Source organism: Erpetoichthys calabaricus, chromosome 8 (assembly GCF_900747795.2).
Source record: "Erpetoichthys calabaricus chromosome 8, fErpCal1.3, whole genome shotgun sequence".
Lineage (NCBI taxonomy): Eukaryota > Metazoa > Chordata > Cladistia > Polypteriformes > Polypteridae > Erpetoichthys > Erpetoichthys calabaricus.
The window spans coordinates 78,486,284-78,504,291 of NC_041401.2; the positions used below are offsets into that span (position 1 = coordinate 78,486,284).

At 37.9% G+C, this 18,008-nt stretch overlaps 1 protein-coding gene across 1 annotated transcript in view; it reads right to left on the reverse strand.

The window, feature by feature from the left end:
• The window catches only part of cpda (carboxypeptidase D, a), an 83,916-nt gene that overhangs the window by 48,810 nt on the left and 17,098 nt on the right, over window positions 1–18,008 (reverse strand). Inside the window, exons 3-4 of the mRNA XM_028806904.2 lie at window positions 8,217–8,359; window positions 5,226–5,395 (exon numbers count right to left, since the gene is read on the reverse strand). Of these exons, the coding sequence (XP_028662737.1) occupies window positions 5,226–5,395; window positions 8,217–8,359 (313 nt within the window). The remainder of the gene's footprint in view (window positions 1–5,225; window positions 5,396–8,216; window positions 8,360–18,008) is intronic.

Sequence of the window (18,008 nt, forward strand, 5' to 3'; positions counted from 1 at the left end):
ACAGTTCAGGAGAAACAGGGTAGATTTAATAATATTTTAAATATAATACATGACAAGTTAATTCCAAAATGTAGCAGTAGTTAAAATTAAAGAGAACTGGTATTATGGTGGATGTATAAGTAATTAAAAAAGAAGTTGCAGTGAGAAAAAAGCTGTTAATGGAAAATACAGTAAGATTAATAACTTGAGCGCTAAGTAAAGGACATATGAGAGCAACAGATTAAAAAAAATAATATCAGGAAAACTAAAAGGTAGCTGGAGAAAAACATTGCAGAACAGGTAAAAAAATGGCCTAAACAAGTTCTTTTAACTTTTTTTAGTAGTAATAGAACAGTCAAGGAAAAAAGCAAAGAGGTACAAGTAAGTGCAAGCTAGAAAATAAAGAGACAGTGAAGTAACAAATGCTCTGAACTTTATTTTAATGTTTACGTATGAGAAGATGTGGATAACCTCCCAAAAGTACACTTATTGGTTTGGCAACAGTAGAGGAATGACTACTGCTTAGATTAAATAGGCTGAACCCTAACAAATCACCAGCATCAGACAACATTTATCATTGACTCTATAAAGGAGTTTTTGAGTACATACAGTTAGGTCCATAAATATTTGGACAGAGACAACTTTTTTCTAATTTTGGTTCTGTACATTACCACAATGAATTTTAAATGAAACAACTCAGATGCAGTTGAAGTGCAGACTTTCAGCTTTAATTCAGTGGGGTGAACAAAACGATTACATAAAAATGTGAGGCAACTCAAGCATTTTTTTTAACACAATCCCTTCATTTCAGGAGCTCAAAAGTAATTGGACAAATTAAATAACTGGAAATAAAATGTTCATTTCTAATACTTGGTTGAAAACCCTTTGCTGGCAATGACAGCCTGAAGTCTTGAACTCATGGACATCACCTGATGCTGGGTTTCCTCCTTTTTAATGTTCTGCCAGGCCTTTACTGCAGCGGCTTTCAGTTGCTGTTTGTTTGTAGGCCTTTCTGTCTGAGGTTTAGTCTTCAACAAGTGAGATGCATGCTTAATTGGGTTAAGATCAGGTGACTTACTTGGCCATTCAAGAATTTTCCACTTCTTTGCTTTAATAAACTCCTGGGTTGCTTTGGCTGTATGTTTTGGGTCATTGTCCATCTGTATCCTGAAACGTCGCCCAATCAATTTGACTGCATTTAGCTGGATTTGAGCAGACAGTATGTCTCTGAACACCTCAGAATTCATTCGGCTGCTTCTGTCCTGTGTCACATCATCAATAAACACTAGTGTCCCAGTGCCACTGGCATCCATGCACGCCCAAGCCATCACACTGCCTCCACTGTGTTTTACAGATGATGTGGTATGCTTTGGATAATGAGCTGTTCCACACCTTCTCCATACTTTTTTCTTGCCATCATTCTGGTAGAGGTTGATCTTGGTTTCATCTGTCCAAAGAATGTTTTTCCAGAAATGTGCTGGCTTTAGCAAAGTCCAATCTAGCCTTTCTATTTTTGAGGCATATGAGTAGCTTGCACCTTGCAGTGCACCCTCTGTATTTACTTTCATGCAGTCTTCTCTTTATGGTAGACTTGGATATCGATACACCTACCCCCTGGAGAGTGTTGTTCACTTGGTTGGCTGTTGTGAAGGGGTTTCTCTTCACCATGGAAATGATTCTGCGATCATCCACCACAGTTGTCCTCTGTGGACATCCAGGTCTTTTCGCATTGCTGAGTTCACCAGTGCTTGCTTTCTTTCTCAGGATGTACCAAACTGTAGATTCTGCCACTTGTAATATTGTAGCAATTTCTCGGATGGGTTTTTTCTGTTTTTGCAGCTTAAGGATGGCTTCTTTCACCTGCATGGAGAGCCCCTTTGACCACATGTTGTCTGTTCACAGCAAAATCTTCCACATGCAAGCACCACACCTTAAATCAACTCCAGGCCTTTTATCTGCTTAATTGATAATGACATAAAGACGGACTTGTCTACACCTGCCCATGAAATAGCCTTGGAGTCAATTGTCCAATTACTTTTGAGCCCCTGAAATGAAGGGATTGTGTTAAAAAAATGCTTTAGTTGTCTCACATTTTTATGCAATCGTTTTGTTCACCCCACTGAATTAAAGCTGAAAGTTTGCACTTCAACTGCATCTGAGTTGTTTCATTTAAAATTCATTGTGGTAATGTACAGAACCAAAATTAGAAAAACGTCTCTGTCCAAATATTTATGGACCTAACTGTATATAATTATACCCTAGACGCCTATTTTTCAAATATTTGTGTACACTGGGGACATTTCTAGAGTCTGAACACTAGAAACATTATCCCAGAGGAGTAATTGGGCTGATCCAAGTAGCTATCGGCCAGTAAGTTTAACATGAATTACAGTTAACGGAAGGAATTATTAAGAAAAGGATCGAGCAGTACATGTCTAGAACAGTTGTATTTGAAAATTGTCAACATGGGTTCGGACAGGAAAGGTCATGTTTTACTAATATTCAGGAATGAAGAAGCAATAAAAGCATGTGATAAGAGAGGTGCATCTAGTATTTATCTTGATTTCTAGAAGGTTTTTGATAATGTAATACATGAAAGATTAGTGGGTACAAAACTGGTTCAAACATAGGAACCAATGGGTTATGCTGAGAGGTACCTTTTTTAGAATTAAGTGGTGTCCCTTTGGGTTTAGTGCTGGAGCCGCTTCCCTTTTATACATACATTAATGATGTAGGTAAGGATAAAAAAAAAGAAGCTGCAGATGATATACAACTAGGTGGAAGGCCAGATAACACAGAATCAGCTACAGTGTTAAAAAGGGACCTAAACAGCACACAGGCTTGGGCAGAATTAGGTTGGATAAAACTTCATGTAAATAAATGTAAGGTATACACAAAGAAAGTATAAATAGATTTGAGCACTCAATGTGAGGTTTGAAACTTGAAAGTACACCTTATAAGAAGGATCTAGTAGTCATAGTGGACTCATTACTATCTACATCAAGATAGTGTACAGAAGCAATCAAGAACGCTAATAGAAATGTTAGGTTACAGTATATAGCATACTGTGTAGTGTACAACTTCAGGGCGGTAAACATCACACTAGTGAGGCTTCACCTTTAGTACTGGATGCAGTTTTAGTCTCTATATTACAAAAAAGACGCAGAAGTGCTGGAAAAAGACAAGAAGAGAGTGACTAAGCTAATTCAGGACTGAGAGGTATAATCAAACTTTTTCAGTTTAAGCAAATGGAGATTAAGAGGTTTAAAATTATAAAAGAACTTATTATAGTGGATCCCAGCTGTTATTTGTGAAGAAGAACACAGGGACATGGTTGGAAACTTGTTAAGGGCAAATTTCTTCTCATATGTTAGAACATTTTTCGCCACAGAAAGACATTCAGTGCTTCTTACACCTTTTATATGCACTCCATACATTTCAAATATTTTTTAAAGTGAAAATGTAAGTTCACCCCATTAAATGTTTTTTTTCCTTTTTCAACATATAACATGTTGACATGTTATGATTTAATCTTCATTTAAACAATACCTACAGACAAAAGTGATATAACAAACATCATGCCACATCTACATTTTGCAGTTCAAATACACATTAATAAAATTTTTTCATGTGAAAAAATTAAATACACCCCAACATTTTCACATTTCTAAAATTAGAAACAGTGCACCAGATCAGGTATAAATGATTTGAGCGTTATTATAGAGGATCTTGTCTTAACCGCTCTTATTTAAACATCAGACATTTAGTTTGGTTTGCTATTTGTTGTTGAAGTGTTACCACCATCCTCAGTGAGGACTTCAGAAAGCAAGTTATTTAATGAGATATCCAAAAAATTGGAAATGAACCATTTCACTGTCCAGAAGATCATCTACAGGAAGAGATTTTAAATGGCTGCCAAATTCCCTAGGCCAGGGTACCTAAGCAAGTTCAGCCCAAGAGCAGAACACAAGATGCTGAAAGAATTCTCTAAGAACCCCAGAATTTCATCACAGGACCTACAGGTAGCTCTTGCCCCTGTTGATGTCAAAAAGTCAGAGTCTGCCTTTAGAAAGAGGCTGCACAATTCAGGTCTACTTGGGAGGTATGCCTGGAGAAAACCTTTGCTGTCCAGAAAAAACGTTAGGACAAGACTAAAGTTTGCCCATAAACACATAGGCCAAGACCAGGACTTCTGGAACAATGTGCTCTGGGAAGAAAAGTCAAAGATAAGACTTATTTGGCCACACTGCCAGAAGACAGGCAAAATTCAAAGACCACAGATACACTTTTCTGAGCACAAATTGCCTATAATGTGCAATAAAAAAAACCTCCAATAAATAAAAATAACCAAAAAAAAAAAAACAAACCTCAATGTTGCTTTTAATATGAACAAATTTGCTGCTGTAAAAAAATTCTAGCTTGTTTATGTATTAAAAATGCCAATCATAAAGCCAATATTTTTATGGTGTCATATTAGAAAAATGGAGCTGGCAGATATGTCAAGGACAATCAAAACTGGCCAGTATAGCAAGGAGGTGAACCATTTGAGCTGTGTTTACTGCTCTTCAGCCAAACCAAAGTATTTTTCAGGGAGAAGTAGGACATTGTGTGACGTTTGCCCCTATGCTTTTGTAACTTTTAAAGGCTTTGTGCAGCTTATGCTTTGTTGATGCAACTGTAAAAATATTGCAGATTTGTTTTCATTAAAATAAAAAGGAGCCGTGAACAGATTTTTTTGGAACAGGTAACAGGTAATGTGCAGGTAACATACAAAGACCCTGAAGGTGCACTGTCAGTTAACTCATAACATGTGATGTCTCCTTGCACGTTTATTGTAGCCACTTCTGCCCAGCTTGGTGCAGATACCAACATTCTTGTAAAGAAATTCAGTAGAAGCTAAATTACTTATGCAGTTGGCATATTGTGTGTTCTTATTAGTGTGCTACCAAATAAAATGTGACAGCTGTCATGGTTGGAGTTATATTTCTACTTTTTAAAGCAATTAAGAGTCTAGTGCTAGAGTTGGAGCCAGATAAAAACTTTTGCAATTCTGACTATGCTAAAAAAATGGCAACTACTTCACTCCAGAGCTTTGGTTTGAACTAAAAAAACTAGAAATCATTTGATCTCCTGTGATAGAAGTACCAAACATTCTTTCCAGAACATCTAATTCTGATTACTCTGCTTAATATGTCTTAAAGATGGCCTTAATTTCAACTGAAGGTTCTTATAGACACTGTACGTACCCATCTGCATAGACTGTGATGTTGTAAGTTCCTGACAAAAGTAGCCTGAAATACTCTCCAAATTTGCCTGATGTTATATTATGTGCTATCCCAGCCACTACAATAGTAGCATCAGAAATTGCGCTGGAGTTTTCAGCACTCTTCACAAAGCCCTTTACTCCAATATGAACCTGGAATCAAGCAAAAAACACAAATTTCAGTCATAGAATCCAGATAGCCTTATAATGATATACTGTGGTCCTCCACACCTAATTTTTACATTAAGCATTTGAGAACTTTTATAAAATAAAAAGTTTATAAAATGGATAATAAAACCTGCAGCTAATAAGCAGCTAATTCCCTAACTTCTGACAAACAAATTTAATTTTTGGTCAATTTCTGTACATTTCACAGAAGATTTCCCCACATTTATTGGCACTTCTTGGGAAGCATCCAGGTGTGTTTATAGAATATAATATTAAAAAAGAAGTTAAGTTCATAACCCAGAGGATGTAATTACATATGTAGTTCAACTAACATTTGAAAGTGATTTACATAAATGGTCATCCATTAAGCATGCAGAAATTTTAATTACTCTTATCTTTCTGTCCCTTTTGGAGTTAGTGGAACCATAGCAAGAGAGCACCAAAGCATAGTAGTATCCTCAGAGTGGTAAATTAGAATGAGATATTTTCCATAAATAAAACAGCATGGATTTTATATTTCTAAAGCAGGAGGTACAGCTTGTTTAATTAATTAAATTACTCAAACTGGATGCTTTTGGAAATGGCAATCTGTTTATGCACAGTAGTTAATACATTATTATGTTTTCACAATGCTTATATACTGTACAGATGTGGACAAATTATTGGTACCTTTACAGCTCATTGCCATCTGAAAAGTGATTAAATAAAAAGCTAATGTCCCATGTGTACCTGCATGCCTTTGATATGTCATCAAGTAAAGCAAAGCAAGTGGGAACAGAGATAGAGTATTGATTATTCTACTAAAAAATTCTAAAAATAACCTAGACACATTTATTGTTCTCCCTGAAAAGAAAATCATAAATAATTGGATGAGAATGATTTTTTCCAAACTAGTTATTTTCTTTAATTAGTATCACACACACATCCAATCATGCAATCAATCACTCAGCCTATTTAAATGGAGAAAAGAGGTCACTCTGCTGTTTGGTATCATCATGTGTCCCGCACTGAACATGGACCAGAGAAAACAAAGGAGAAAGTTGTTTTAGGAGATCAGAAAGAAAACAGTTGCAAAAATTATTGAGAAGGTTAAGATCCATGGGGCTGTGTAGCTAAACTCTCTGGATATGGCTGCAGGAGGAAAAACAACCCCAGAAATGGACAGAAGGATAGTGAGAATGGTAGGATAAAAGCCAAGGGCAACTTCCAAAGAGATGCAAGTGGAACTCCAAGGTCAAGGTCAATCAGTGTCTGATCACACCATCCATTGCTTTTTGAGTGACAGTGGGCTCAATAGAAGACGACCCAAGAGAATTCCACTGTTGAAAGAAAAACATAAAAAGCCGGATTGAAACTTGCTAAAATGCATATTGTCAAGCCACAATGTTTCTGGGAGAATGTCCTTTAACCAGATGAGACGAAACTGGAACTTTTTGTCAAGTCACAAACTCTATGTCCAAAGATGAAAAAAATTATTTTTTTTTTTTTAAAGAAAAGAACACCATACCTTCTGTGAAACACTGAGGAGGCTCTGTTATATTTTGGGATGTTAGCTGTGCCTGGCATGGGGTGCAAAGAACAATTAAATCTCATAACATTATGGAGTGAAATATGCTGCCCAGTGTCAGAAAACTGTGTTTTAATCGCAGGTCATGGATTCACCAACCAGATAATGACACAAAACACACAGCTAAACGCACCCAAGCATGGCTAATAACAAAATACTGGACCATTTTGAAGTGGCCTTCTATGAGCCCTAATTTGAATCCTATCAAACGTCTATAGAAAGAACTGAAACATGCAGTCTGGAGAAGGCACCCTTCAATCCAGACATAGCTGGAGCTGCTCACTCAGGAAGAATAAGCCAAACTACCTGCTGACAGGTGCATATGTCTTATTGTGAGCTACAGGAATTGTTCATTTACAGTTATTGCCTGTAAAGGTTGTACAACAATATATTCAGTAAAGGGTCCCATCATTATTGTACATGCTATTTTTAGCTAGATAGATAGATAGATAGATAGATAGATAGATAGATAGATAGATAGATAGATAGATAGATAGATAGATAGATAGATAGATAGATAGATAGATAGATAGACAATAAATATCTATCTATCTATCTATGTGTGTAAGTAGTACTAAAATGATACCCTTTACTTGCTAACTAAAAAGATTACAACATCAGGCATCTTACCTGAAGAAGGGGACCACGTTGCCTCAAAAGCTTGCATATTGTAATCTTTTTAGTTAGCCAATAGAAGGTGTAATTTTGTGTGTAAGTAGTTAACAGTATGTTGAATAAAGCATAACAAAGTAACAGTTCAGGGTGGCAAGAAAAATCTTGAAAACCTAATGTTACTTTTGTTTTAGGGAACATTAGCATGTGTTCTTTACAAATTTATTTTAATTACTTCATGGTTGAAAATCAACATAACTTAATGATGGCCACAATCAACACAGTTGCCAGGCCAGTTTGCTGGCTAAAAAGAAAGTTTCTTTAAACAGTAAGTGTTTACTTATTTTGCCTCTCTCTGATGGCTCCATGTATTAAATAAATTAATATACTACAACTTAATGTGCAAACCAAGTGGGTTTTTAATGTATTTATCATTCAAACTATTATGACATAATAATACTTCTGAAAAATGGCACATTCTTCATCTTCTACAACGTGTTATGAATCTTTTCTTTGTGCTTTTTAAAACAGATATGAGAATCATTTAAAAGTTACCCATATAAAGGAAAATGGAAAATTTACAAAAGAAGGAACTTTATTTAATAAGCCAAGGTTCTGAAATCAAACCTTTTCTATGTACGTTACAAGCGACTCCTGATTATATTCCCATTCTTTGGCCAGTTGACTTGCTGGTGGATATTTACAGCAACTTAGCTCCATTGTAACTTCAAAGCAATTCCCTTGTAAATAGTTGAAATCTTGCATGCCTCCTGAAAATAAGTTAAAAAATGCAATTATTAATATGGCCGTTAAAATCAAAAGGTTAAAAAAAAACTCTGTTGTTTAGTTTAGTTTAACTTTTGAGGAAATCAAAAAGCTTTTATTATTTCCTTTTTCTATTTCCTACTATGTATGTGATACAGGGTATCTTTCACATGCAGACTATTCATCCATCCATTCTAAAAATGACATGAACCAGCTCAGGCCTAGGGTGGCAGATTCAGTCACAGCAGTATCAGGAACAAGGTAGGAACCAATTGCATAAAGTGCAAGTCCGTGATAGGATATACTCTTGCACTATTAACAGCAATGTCCTTGTTCCAAAAAGTTGTTAGTATTAACAGTAAGTGTAAATAACCTATGCTCAAATATATAAAACCTGTGAGCTGAGAAACAGGTGGAAGCTCCCACAACTCTATTTGGAATTTGTGTTAAGTTTAGCTTTTAACATTTTCTTTCTGTGCCTCTGTGTTCCTTCTAAAAAGCAGTAACAGTTGACATTTACCATATTTAAAAAATCTTTATATTGTTCCCTCTTAATCCCATTATTTATTATAATTAAATGATTTGTCTCTTTCACTTGAATAAGCACAGTTTGTGGCTGTCCTTCTTGTGACATGGAGCAAAACAATGCAGTATTTTAATGCTTTTTTTTAAAGGACATCATATAGCTTAAGCAAAATCCCATAACCTTTACCCACATGGTGAATAGTACAAAATACTAGCCTTTTTAAGTGCTTGTGTTTGATTTTTGCATCCCACAGTTTTCAAGTCTATGTTCTCAGAATTTTTTTCACTATTTCAAATATGTGTATAGTGAGACAAGTGTCAACTCTACTGTACACTGGCTCTTTGTGGGAGGGGATGTTATCGGGCCATATGTTGGACTGGCACCCTGTTCTGGATTGGGTCTAGCCTTGTTCCCAGTGCTAACATCCATAGGCTGTTTTTGCAGTACAAAATTTTAATTAAGCAGCTTTCAAAAATGAATGGAAAAATAGATGGACTGATGTTGAGTTCTTGCTAACGAATTCCACTGTACATAGTTAAAATTTTGCATGCCGGTGAATTCTCAAAAGGCAAATGTGTCCAGCCCCCGTCGTCTTATTGCATAATACATGACATAACACAACAAAACATGTGAGGAATGTTACAACCTATTCTGGCAGCACTGTACTGAAAGCTGCCATGAACAGAATGCAAGTTCATCACAGGGAACACTTATGTAGGGCCAATGTGGAACTGCCAATTAAACTAACCAGTATGGCTTTTGGGGCCTGGGGAAGGAAAACTAGATTTTTCCAAAACATTCAGAGAATGTTCAAACTCTGCACTGACAGAAACTGAGTACAAGATTTGAACCTAGGACACTGGATCTGTAACATAACAATGGTACCCAGTGCATCATTGTACCATCCCCATTGTGTAACATGTAATTATATTTTAACCATTCAATTCCTATACACAAAACATTCACATGTGTTTACATTACACTTTATGTTTACATATCCACCCAAATCTGAATTTGATCATGTTAGGTTTTAGGATTTTTTCTGACACTACATTATCTGCACAGAAATCCAAATTCAGTGTGTGATAAGCTGCCCGGACACAGACACACGGACACCACTGTACAGTCCACCAAACGTTTATTATACACTATATACAAGTTCGTACGTGCACAACCCAGTGCCTCCAGCACCAATCTCCCCCAAAGTCCCTCTTTCTCACTGCCTGCTCCTTCAGGCTGCCTCCACTCTCCTGCCTCCAAACTTTGTCCACTCCTCACCCGACTCCAGTCCTCCTTTGCCGGGAGGCGGCCCCTTTTATAAGTACTCGGATGGGCTCCAGGTGATTCCTGACACTCCCTGGACACTCCCCTGTGTGGCGGAAGTGCCGGCTGTGCTCCCGGAAGCCTTCCAGGTGTTCCCAGTCTTCTTCCCCCCAGCACTTCCTGGTGTGTCCTTCAGGCATGGGGGCACCCCCTGGCGGAAACCACGGGCCCCTACAGGGTTGGGCTTCCAAGCCCTGTACCCGTGGCCCCCAAAGGAACCAGGGCGGTCTCCCCCTCGTGGTCTGGAGGAGGCATGAGCCCTCCTCCTGTCCTCCTGGGCGTCCCGGCTGGGTGCCACCCCCAGCCGCGTGCCACAAGTGTTATTAGCAATTCACTGTCAATACTGGTGTGGTCAACAGTGCTGGACCTATTTAATGGTTTGAGGTTGATTTCAGTTATGTGAGGGCTACATGTACAAATGTTTTCAAGGCCAAAGGAAAGAGAATAGCAGCTTGAACATTTTTATGTTTTTTTTTTTAATGCAAATTCTGGCCTACAATATCTCTCTGTGCAAGATTGTGGTGAAGATAATGAACCGAGTACAGAACCAGTTTTCTCAAACTGTGCATAAAAGTTGCCATGATGATTTGGAAGGTCTGTATCTTCATGTAATACAGGAAGGGAGTGTCACTCCTTTTTGGGGAGAACAGTTTCTATTTATTCAGTTTGCATTGTGCCCTTCATGCCTTTAATGTTGGTAGCAACATTTCTTTTCCTGGGCTACTGATACATAACCACAGCTTACCATTATTATATTGTTTCCACCGCCAAGTATGCATATATAGATACATGAAAGACATTTAATGAGAATACGCCTATATACTTAACAGAGTCTCATAAAGTTTAGTTCATAAAATGCTAGGAAACCTGGAATGCTTTAGTGTAGCTTTTGATGGAAACTACTTTAAAGTGGGACAACATATGCACTTAAAAAGTTTTTAATTAAAAAAGTTGTAGAAATCAGTTTTAATTCAGTACCCATGTCTCAAATCACTTTATACACATGAGCCCCATACAGAGCAGTCATTCTGGGAGGGGCAAAGTGGGCTGCCACCTCCTCCTACTCCCCAATTCATACCCCCTCTTCACTCTCACATTAAAAATAAATACATAAGCATTTTAATAATGTGTTATACAAAACTCTTATTTTTACCCACAATAATATCTGAACTTAATGGAAGAGCAGATGTATTATTCAAAACTGGAGGCACATCTGTCAAACATTTACTACATCATCCATTGCAAGCTAAAAGTAAATTGCAGAATGTGGCATAGCTAAGGCAGCAGATGAGAAAAACAAAGCAGAAGAAGTGGATGAAAATGTGGCACTTAAAAGGACTTTTGAAAGGTCTGTTGTAAAACTAAGAGCAAAGAAAAAAAGGATACTGGTGGTAATTGTGACAGCAAGGACACTGGTGAAACAACTAAAGGAACTGATAGAATTAACAACAACTACACTAACCTCAGCGCTACTCCCTGACCATAGCGGTCCACACAAGAGTCTGAAACCTGCGACACTACCACCCCCCATCAACCAACCCTCCTCTACGCCAATTATACCCTGGGCCCGCTCACCCCTTGAGAAAGCCATGGCTCTATATCAACTTCAGCAATTTATGAACTATAAAAAGTCTTAGGGAAAAAAAAAATGTGCCATTTGTATCAGTTACCAAAAAAAACTTAAATGTTGAATCCAGTTTTTATCCTGAAAGAGAATGATTTTTTTTTTCTTTTTCTTTGTATTGTTGGGGTTGGTTCTATTAAAATCCTAACCTGCACGGGTAACAGACTGAAATAAATCCTAGGAAGACATCTGCAATATTTTACAGGGGATAAAAAGGCACACAACTCAGCTCATGCTGAAGGCTTTTGAACTTCCAAGAGAAAGGGATGTCCTGGAGGATTAGCAAAAAGGCAAACACAACTCCTCTAGACGAAAAGGCAATATCAAGCAGAATGTATTAGGGATATATGAGACCCATGCAGTCGCAATAATAGGAAAAAACTGGTTCTAAAGCTTACACTGGCATGCAAAAGTTTGGGTTCCCTTGCTTAAAATGTCTTACGGCGAATAGTTAAGTGAGCAGAAGATGAAATGATCACCAAAAGGCATTCAGTTAAGGATGACAAATTTGTTTTCAGCATTTTATAAAAGATTACTGTATTGTTTTTATTTTGTACAATTGTACAATTAAAAAAAGGAAAGGCACACCATGCAAAAGTTTGGGCACCCCAAGATATTTGGGGTCTCAGATAACTTTTACCAAGATCTAAAACCTTAATTATGTCATTAGTGCTATGACTTGTTCACAGTCATCATTAGGAAACCCCAGGTGATACAAATTGCACAGCTGTATAAATTCTCTGACTCCTCAAACCTTGTCCCAGCCATCAGCAGCCATGGGCTCCTCTAAGCAGCTGCCTAGCACTCTGAAAAATAAAATAATTGATACTCACAAAGAAGATATCAAAGCATTTCCAGGTAGCTGTTTCCTCAGTTTGTAATGTTATTAAGAAACAGCAAGTAGCAGGAATGGAGCAAGTCAAGTTGAGGTCTGGAAGACCAAGAAAACCTTCTGAAGTACTGCTCGTTGGGCTGCTAGAAAGGCAAATAAAAACTCCCATTTGACTGCAAAAGACCTTCAGGAAGATTTAACAGACTCTGGTGTGGTGGTGCACTGGTGCACCTGAAAAAATATGACTTTAATAGTAGAGTCAGCAGAAGAAAACTATTCATGGGATCTAGCCACAAGATTCAGCGCCTGAAGTTTATAAATGAACACTTAAATAAGCCTGATGCATTTTGGAAACAGTTCTGTAGACTGAAGTCAAAGAACTTTTTGGACCACAATGTACAAAGATATGTTTGATGAAAAAAAGGGTGCCGAATTCCAGGAAAAGAACATCTCTTCAACTATTAAGCATGGGAGAGGATTGATCATGCTTTGGACTTGTGTTGCAGCCACTGGCACAGGGAATATGTCATTGGTAGAGGGACGAATGGATTCAAATGAATACCAGCAAATTCTGTAAGAAAATGTCACACCATCTGTAAAAAAATTGAAGTTAAAAAGAGGATGGGTCCTACAACAAGATAATAATCTGAAACGCACCTCAAAATATACAACGGAATACCTCAAGAGGTGCAAGCCGATGGTTTTCCCAAGATCCTCACAGTCCCCTAACCTAAACATCATTGAAAATCTGTGGATAGAGCTCAAAAGAGCAGTGCATGCAAGACAACACAAGATTCTTGCAGAATTAGAAGCCTTTTGCAAAGATAAATGGGCAAAAATACCCCAAGTAAGGACTGAAAGACTCTTAGCTGGCTACAAAAAGTGTTTACAAGATATGATACTTGTGAAAGGAGGTGTTACTAAGTACTGACCATGTCGGGCTCCCAAACTTTTGCTTCAGGCCCTTTTCATTTTTTTAATAATTTGTACCTGTGAATGATGGAAATAAAATGTAAACTTGCTTAAAATATTAAAGAAATTTGTCAGTTTAAGTTTATGCCTTTTGGTGATCAGTTCATTTTCTGCTCATTTAACTATTCAGAGTAACAGACATTTTAAGCAAGGGTGCACAAACTTTTACGTGCCACTGTACTTTGAAAGAGAGAGAAGGAGAGAGAGGTTGGGAGCATGCGGAGATACAGCGCGTTGCCGCACTCACCACATGACGAACCACCCGGCTTGGGACCCGAGTGCTGCCCTGCAGCAGGTGACAACACAGCACCACACTGGAACAGTGTGAGTTTTTTTATTGTGGCTGGAGTGCCAATCCTGCCACCAACCCAAGCTCAACATTTACAGTAATCCCTCCTCCATCGCGGGGGTTGCGTTCCTGAGCCACCCGCGAAATAGGAAAATCCGCGAAGTAGAAACCATATGTTTATATGGTTATTTTTATATTGTCATGCTTGGGTCACAGATTTGCGCAGAAACACAGGAGGTTGTAGAGAGACAGGAACGTTATTCAAACACTGCAAACAAACATTTGTCTCTTTTTCAAAAGTTTAAACTGTGCTCCTTGACAAGACAGAGATGACAGTTCTGTCTCACAATTAAAAGAATGCAAACATATCTTCCTTTTCAAAGGAGTGCAAAGCAAGCAGTCAAAAATAAAATCAATAGTGCTGTTTGCTTTTAAGTATGCGAAGCACCGCCGGTACAAAGCTGTTGAAGGCGGCAGCTCACACCCCCCTCTGTCAGGAGCAGGAAGAGAGAGAGAGAGAGCCACAGAAAATCAATACGTGCCCTTTGAGCTTTTAAGTATGCGAAGCTCCGTGCAGCCTGTCCTTCAGGAAGCAGCTGCACACAGCCCCCCTGCTCACACCCCCCTACGTCAGCGCAAGAGAGAGAGAGAGAGAGAGGAAGAGAGAAAGTAAGCTGGATAGCTTCTCAGCCATCTGCCAATGAAATCAACTGGGCAAACCAACTGAGGAAGCATGTACCAGAAATTAAAAGACCTATTGTCCGCAGAAACCCGCGAAGCAGCGAAAAATCCGCGATATATATTTAAATATGCTTACATATAAAATCCGCGATGGAGTGAAGCCGCGAAAGGCGAAGCGCGATATAGCGAGGGATCACTGTATTTAAATGGCCTATTAGAACCCAGAATGTATGAACACAACAGACCACTAGAGGGAGCAAGTGTCCAGCACGTATCATAAATCACTAAGATATGCAGCTTTATAAATTAAACATTAGTCAAAATGGAAAGCATGCATACATTTTGTAATCCTGATTATTAAAGAATGAGAAACACTAAATAATTTGTTAAGAATGTGAAACAGAACATATCTGTTTAACTAAAAGCACTGAAAAAGGCAGCTTGACCAAAAATGGCTCAGGCAGGGTGGAAATATGCCAAAGTGTACTGCAAGCAAACAGAGAAACCAAATGGCAAGAAGTAAGAGATTTTAAAAAGTAAATGGTCTCTGTAAGGAAATGTATAAAGTGTGTTAAGCAGGACAACGCAAACAAAAATGAACTCAGGTGAAACTCTTCTTCAAAACCCTAAGATTAAATAGGTAGATAAGTAAGTAAGTAAATAAACATACACATACACTTTGGTCTGAACACACACTGGAGTGTTTATAAAGTAAGAAAATTAAAATAAATAAATAAAAACTGTTCTGACTTGACTGTCACAGTGAGGCATTATGCAGACGTATTGCTGTTGGTATAAAGTAGCCCCAGTAGCATTTCAAGGATATACATATAGTTCTTGTTACAAATTCAAATACGGAACACATATCTAACATTTATTTAAAACTAAGTTTTAAATATCTACAAAACACTGCTGATTAGTCACCATTCAGCATATGAATCTGAATTTTTGTTCAGTGGTAACTCTGAAATTTAATACCTTACCTAGTTTGCATTTGTCATTGTACATTTTTCTCTCTTTTGGTACAGTAAAGTTTACGAATTGAAGTAAGAACAAAAGTCACATGGCAGTGTAGCTAATTATGCCATATATAACTAAAGATTTTTACAGATTGAATTTCATTTGTAAAACAAATGGAAGTGTCGCCAACAAGATCGCCCAGGGCTCAATACGCCTGTGGTGGTTTTCTTTACAAGTTAAGTCAGATGTAGCTTGACCAGTTGAGCTACAGGGAAATTCTATCCTAGAAGTGAACAAATAGGTTTCTGACTTGTAAAGTGAATCTAAGAGGGCATGATATTGCAGAGCAGCAGGTTCTCTGTCAGTGCTGCTGCACAACACCCCACCACCACCAGCAAGTGGGGAACTATGCGATATGCTTTACAAAGAGTGACGATCGATGCAATCGATCGATCGATCGATAGATAGATAGATAATCCCAATGGAAAATTCACATTCTCCAGCAGCAGCAAACTGATACAATAAATAATATTAAATTAAAGAATGATAATAATGCAGGTGAAAAACAGACAATAACTTTGTATAATGTTAAATGTTAACGTTTACCCCCCCAGGTGGAATTGAAGAGTCGCATAGTTTGGGGGAGGAACGATCTCCTCAATCTGTCAGTGGAGCAGGACAGTGACAGCAGTCTGTCGCTGAAGCTGCTCTTTCTTCTGTCTGGAGATGATACTATTTAGTGGATGCAGTGGATTCTCCATAATTGATAGGAGCCTGCTGAGCACCCTTCGCTCTGCCACAGATGTTAAACTGTCCAGCTCCATGCCAACAATAGAGCCTGCCTTCCTCATCAGTTTGTCCAGGCGTGAGGCGTCTTTCCTCTTAATGCTGCCTCCCCAGCACACCACCGCGTAGAAGAGGGCGCTCGCCACATCTGTCTGATAGAACATCTGCAGCATCTTATTGCAGATGTTGAAGGACGTCAGCCTTCCAAGGAAGTATAGTCGGCTCTGTCCTTTCTTGCACAGCGCATCAGTGTTGGCAGTCCAGTCTAATTTATCATCCAGCTGCACTCCCAGATATTTATAGGTCTGCACCATCTGCATACAGTCACCTTTGATGATCACGGGGTCTATGAGGGGTCTGGACCTCCTAAAATCCACCACCAGCTCCTTGGTTTTGCTGGTGTTCAGTTGTAGGTGGTTTGAGTCGCACCATTTAACAAAGTCATTGATTAGGCCCCTATACTCATCCTCCAGCCCATTCCTGATGCAGCCAATTGAGTGATCAATAAATAAAAATAGAAAAATAAAAGTAAAAAAGTACACATACAGTCATACATGGAGCTGCTGAAAAGGCTGCCACTCTCAGCTGCGCCGGATGTATAAATTTATTATATTTTATATAATATATTATATTATAATATTATATATATTATATATAATACTACATTTAGTCACTGGCATTTTGTTTTCCATAACTGAAAAGTTAATGATGCTTACTCGTGAACATTAAAATTCCACTTGTAACAACACTGTCACATTAACAAGTAAACAAATTATTTGGGGCACTTTCGTCTGCAACAAATCTGCTTTTGTATCAAAAAATATAAATTACATGGTCTCTGCTTTTTTTTGTCTAAAATTTTCAGAAATCCAGTAAAAACTTTATACAGCTTTTTACATTTTTCTTTATTATGTATTATGTATGTTTGCAGACTTAACTGCAGTAATGGTGCCATCTATTAATGTATGAGCTGCTGTTCAAGGTACATGTCTTTCTTAAAAGTAAATTCTATACGGAATTCCACAGACTGTATATTAAAACACATGTTCTCTACTGAAAGATTCTGTCTCATATACTGTGCACTGAAATGCACACTCCCTATGGTCAAATTCATATTATGTATACAGAGATTTTGCATTATACATTGATTACTAAAACAATACATTCAATTCTTCAACAAATCTTTGTTGAAATATCTATGCATAAAAATGCATTCATTTGATGGGTAACAACGGTGAATTAAAGGATATTGTAGGTATGAGTGTACCATACTGTTACAGTAATTTAAGGTAGGATGGAAAGGGCCTTCAAAGCTCCTCAACAAGGACTTCTTTATATGGCCTTTCTGTAAAACTGTGTTGGGAACAGCCAGCACACTGATCAAAGAGAAGCAGCAGTCATTGATTGACCTAGATAGTAAAGGCATGAACATTTAATTTAGTGGATAGCTAGAACCAGTGGTAACACAGAAAGAGCACTGAGACAAATGCCTAGTGCTTAGCCACATAAACACAGGATAGATGACTGTGCTTCAACTATTTTTGGTGCTCCTTCTGAGCACACAGTGCTAATTGATGCCTGAGCAGCAGCTCACTTTTCACATCCTGCATTCCCTTTGAATACTGGACATTCACGTCCATGTAGCTTCAAATTAGAGCCAA